The sequence below is a fragment of the Nansenia antarctica genome (genome assembly GCF_963989245.1).
Source record: "Nansenia antarctica genome assembly, chromosome: 8".
NCBI classification, from domain to species: Eukaryota; Metazoa; Chordata; class Actinopteri; order Argentiniformes; family Microstomatidae; genus Nansenia; species Nansenia antarctica.
The window spans coordinates 29,965,169-29,970,314 of NC_137678.1; the positions used below are offsets into that span (position 1 = coordinate 29,965,169).

The 5,146-nt window shown below is 47.8% G+C and overlaps 1 protein-coding gene across 1 annotated transcript in view; it reads right to left on the bottom strand.

Annotated features, from left to right (window-relative positions):
* Nucleotides 1-1,971: 1,971 nt before the first annotated feature.
* The window catches only part of sema3aa (sema domain, immunoglobulin domain (Ig), short basic domain, secreted, (semaphorin) 3Aa), a gene marked incomplete at its 5' end in the record, with an annotated part of 48,314 nt that continues 45,139 nt past the window's right edge, over nt 1,972-5,146 (bottom strand). The window contains 1 exon segment of the mRNA XM_080538259.1: nt 1,972-2,893. Coding sequence (XP_080394385.1) covers nt 2,048-2,893 — 846 coding nt within the window. The 3' untranslated portion in view covers nt 1,972-2,047.

The window sequence follows — 5,146 nt, forward strand, 5'->3', positions numbered from 1 at the left end:
ATCACCCGTTTACGAAAGGCAAAAAGGGACAGAAACCTAACAAACCTACAAAACAGGAAATGAGAAAACTTGTGCTTATCATTGTCAAGGTCTCTCTCACGGGCACTAGGATACGGTAAATGACACAACACCCTCCTACTCACACTCTCATACCTTAGTTCACTGTCATAACGCGAGTCCCCGTAAAAAAAGGGGAGTCCTTGACCGAGGAACTACTATAACCCAGTTGGTCCATCAATGTTACTCAACAATAGTGTGGCCATTATTTCTTGATTATCGATGAGCCAAAATAGCATAATATCAAAAATAAATGCAACCCTTTCACAAAACAATGAGCAATAAATAAGAATCAAGTGGTGTCCTGGTTGTACAGTATATATGTACATACATAAAGAGTAGTTTTGTTGTATATACTGTATGTACACAAACATTTGGCAGCCTGCTTTCCAGACCGATCCCTAGCGTAGCCTAGCGAAGACTGGGAGTACACGTTCACAGCCCACAAACTCCAGAAAAGAGCGTCGAAACTGAAAATAACTTAAACAGAAACTTTGGACACAGAAGGATAAGGTAAGGAGGATTTGACTTTGTGTTGCGCCAGATGCAGTGGTTTGTTTATCGGGAGGGAGAGACGTTGAGAAGTATCTCAAATAAAAAATGAAAATTAAACCGTTTTTTCTTTGTTTTGTTTTTTTAAAGATATAGGGCTCCTTTAAAAATAAAAAATATAAAATCTAAAGTACATAGCAAAGTAACCGGCAAAGAAATAGCTTATTCAAATCATGAACATAGATCAACAACCACATGCACAATGCCTTCCAAGCATTTAGGGAGGAGAAGCGTGGCTTTGTTGCACAGACCACAAGGGCGATTGTGGAGGTCTTATACCTAATAATGCTGTTATTTGACTATAAACAATACTGAGGGCATTAACGTTGACCACCACCGGGTCAATACGCCCCCTGTTTCATCAGTTGACCTTTGTGACATTTGACATTTGACAGTTCAGCTATATACAAGCCCCAAAATGCTTATGGGAATCATTGCGAATCGAAGCAGTTCAAGTTCAACAACTCGATCCTCAACACCGCGTGGGGGAGTCTCCCAACGTGATCCGATGCAGTTCGCTCTTTGAAAAGGACAGCATGTTTCTTTAGGGATTTACTGTATGTTGTGGGTTTGTAAGTTGTAGTTGTAGTGTAGTCTGGACAAATGACTCTCCCTCCCCTTAAAGTTCTCCATTCCGTGTTTAATCCATGTCGTGTAGCCAGCAGTGACTTCATGCTCATTATGTCACAAGGGCTAGTAGTTGCAGTAATGGACATTCCCCATTCACCCATGAATAAGTCACCGTTCCTTCCCAAAAATGTCCTTAAATCCAATCGATGTGCCATTCTGCAAAACAACATGTAACAACAGCTTCACTGAAAACAAATGCTTCCGATCCCCGTCCCAAGTTATATAAGGAAGTAGCTTTATGTACAGGAGGTCTATGTGTCCGCCAGGCAACACTGTCCCTGTTACTCCACAGGTCACCCAGACTATACAGTTCCTCGTGTTACACCAGTGGGTAATACAGTCTTACACCCCTGGGCCACCACATCCACATGATAAGCATTTACAGTACGCGGAAGGTTCCAGTTTAGAAGAGTCCTGTTTTCAGGACTGAAGTGTGTGTGTGTGTGTGTGTCTTTAAGTGTCTCTGTCTGTGTGTGTGTGTCTGTGTGTATGTGTTTGTGCGTGTATGTACGTGCGTGCGTGTGTGTGTGTGTGTGTCTGTGTCTGTGTGCATCTGTGTGCGTGTGTATGCGTGTGTCTGTGTCTGTGTCTGTGTCTGTGTGTGTGTGTGCACAAGTGTCTATGTCGTCGCTGTTGCAGTGTAATATCTGTGCTTATAAACACAACAACACGTCGATGCAGTATGAGTGTCCGCTACGTCCTTATAGCTTCATGGGTACATGGTGAGTCTGTATTGGGAGTGTGTACTACAGGATGAGTGTGAGTGTGTGTGTGTGTGTGTGTCTTTGTGCCAGGAGGGTGGTCTGTCTCAGACACTCCGCGGGGGTCTCTGCTGCTCGTGGGTCCTCCTGTTGCGCCCCTTCTTGTTCTCCTGCAGACGTCTCCACTTGGCCGTGTGCTGGGGGGGTCCCCCTCGGGCCCCCCCCCCGGCCGCCCCCTGCCCCCCCCCACCCTGGCCGTTCTGGACCTTCTGGGGGTTCTGGGGTTTCTGCGTGGCCTGAGAGTTCGGGGGGGGCGCCTTCTGGTTGTTTTTGGGGGTCGCCTGGGCGCCGAGCGTACCCCCCTGGTTGGGCTGACTCTTCTGGGGGTTCTGACTCCTGGGGGTGGCGGCTTCACCTCCCTGGGCGCCCTGGAGCTTCTGCACCGGGGGGGGGCCGCCCCCCTGCTGTCTCTGGGCGTGAGGTCCGCCGCCTCCGCCGCCACCGACAGGAACTTTGGGCTTCTGGGGGACGCCGCTGGGGGACGCTTTCTGGCGCCGCTGCTTGCGCTCCTTCCTCCACACGCGCTCGCAGAACTCCTCCACGCTGTTCAGGTCCGGGTGGTCCAGGAGGGAGAGGAAGTCCCGGTACCAGAGCTTGTGCTTGGGAGATTGACCACCGGCGACACTGCCTGCGCCACTGGGCCCACCTGCGCCACTGGGCCCACCGCCTGCGCCACTGAACCCACCACCGGCTGCACCTGCACCGCCACCGGGCCCAGCAGGGAGCAGCTCCCCCAGCCTGCGGGTCGGGATGACCTGGAGGTTGAGGCGGAGGAGGGGCTGGATGAAGCCGTGCTCCACGGCGTGGCAGTGGTACACGCCCGAGTCGCTCTGGGCGAGGGTACGGATGAGCAGGCCCTGCTCCGTACGGATCACCCTCTCCTCCGCCTTGATCTGAGGGAGGGAGGGAGGGAGAGGTCAGGAGAGAGGGAGAGGGGTAAGGAGAGAGGGAGGGAGAGAGGGAGGGAGGGAGGGAGAGAGAGAGAGAGAGGTCAGGAGAGAGAGAGAGGGGTAAGGAGAGAGGGAGGGAAGGAGGGAGGGAAGGAGGGAGGGAGGGAGGGATGGATGGAGAGAGGGAGAGGTCAGGAGAGAGAGAGAGGGGTAAGGAGAGAGGGAGAGATAATGGGGGAGGGAGAAAGAGAGGGGGAGGGAGAGAGAGAAAGAAAAAACTGTAAACATTAGCAGATGAAAGCAGCTATCTCTTTACTAATAGTGAGCCAGTCCTCAGAGTAATTTTTAATGTGACCCAGATTACGATATTTGATCTAACATTATCTGCATTTATGAATAAAATACCGCTATCTATGAATAAATACCACTATCTTTGAATAAACACCATTATCTATGAAGTACTTTCTGAATAGGTTAGCATTTATAATTGTACATCTAGTTTATGGAAGATGAATTCCCACAACATTTATGACTTTTTAGAAATTAGGATGTGATCAACCTAAAGGTTAAGAAGAAAAGAAATTAGAGTAAGAGAACTTTATAATGGAGACACTTAAAGACGTGTGTTAGCGCCCATGCTAATGCCTAGGCTTAACACTAGAACAGCCGTGCCTTTTTACCTACTAAAAGAGCCGCCTCGGGGGTCAGATGATCCCCTCTTTTTCAATGCTAAGCTGCTATTTACACACAACGACCACTAGTTGACCGCTCGTAAATTAGCCTGCTTCCCACACAGAAAAACCTCGCAGCGGTGCAAAGTAGGGCTGCACGATTTGGGGGAAAAATCGAATTGCGATTATTTGGACAGATATTGCGATTGCGATTTAATTTGCGTTTTTTTTTTTTTAAAGCGACCCAAAGGAAGTTTTTGTAAAGTGTGGCCATATCTCCGGCTAGGAAGGTCGTATCAACGTGCAGTTTGTTTGTACGTCTTCTCCCTCCTCTAGCACCCCCACAACCCGAGCTACGAGTGAAAGAACTAAACTTACACTGGGTTGCTTTAAAGTTGGGCAGGTAATTGGATGAATCTGTCTATCATGGGCTAATTTCAGAGAGCATTACTTTCTACAAACAAGGTTATTTAATTATGGCTCAGGAGCAGCATCTAAATATTGCACATACTGCAATCAAGTTAAATAAAGTGATAATAAAAATGTCCAGTAAAAAAGAATAGGTCCTTTCTGTATAGATAGATAGATAAATAGATAAAGCAGGAAAAGTATACCGTTTGCTGGCAACTCTTCAACTCGTCGTAATGTATGAAGTGCACGGCTCGACCGCAGATCGGTTGTTAGTACTTTTATCCAGCGTTTGGATTAGTTTTTTAAACCCTTCGTTGCTCACAGTGTTAATAAACACCATGTCTTTAGCGAGGTAATGCTTGATGGAATTGGTTATTTCACGGTGCCTTCGTGAGCCCTTTTCATACGGCGTAACAGCCGCAAACGACTCTAAAACTCTAGTTTGCTTAACGTTAGACTGGGCTACGGGACTTTCACTTAACTCTCCGTTTCTGACCGTACACTCGTCATAGAGCTGCCTGTGGTACTTTTTCAAGTGCTGATACAGGTTTGTGGTGTTGCCTCTGGATGGAGCGACTGTTCCACGACAGGTTGTGATCAACACCTGCTTTTGTTGCATATCTGTCGTCCTAAACCCGAAATACTTCCATACAACAGAAGTGCTGTTTTTCTTCGGGACTAAATCGTTGCTTCTGGCTCTGCTGAAGCCATTTATCCACCATGAATGTTGCTAGCTACCGAAACGTGGGCGTTTCACGTGCGATGTTGTTGTTGTGCGTGTGCGTTCATTGACATTGACGTTCATTGACGTTGACGTTCATTGACGTTGACGTTCATTGACGTTGACGTTCATTGACGTTGAATCCGACGCGCTGTATGACGTATCCCAAATCGCAGGCAAATCGCAGGCTTTGCGATTAGCTAATCGCATCATTTCAAATCGCGATTTCGATTTAAAATCGATTAATCGTGCAGTCCTAATGCAAAGGCATCTGGGATACGCCCAGCGCTGAACCGAGGTACAACTTTTGCTGTTGGCCGTGAGAAAGACAACGGCGGTCACCATGACAGCAGGACGTCACTAATCCCAAAGTATATTATAACACCTGTGGTGTTATTCTGGATTCTGATCAAGTTTAGTTTATTTCGGTTGTGTTTGTGCTTCTTGCGCAGG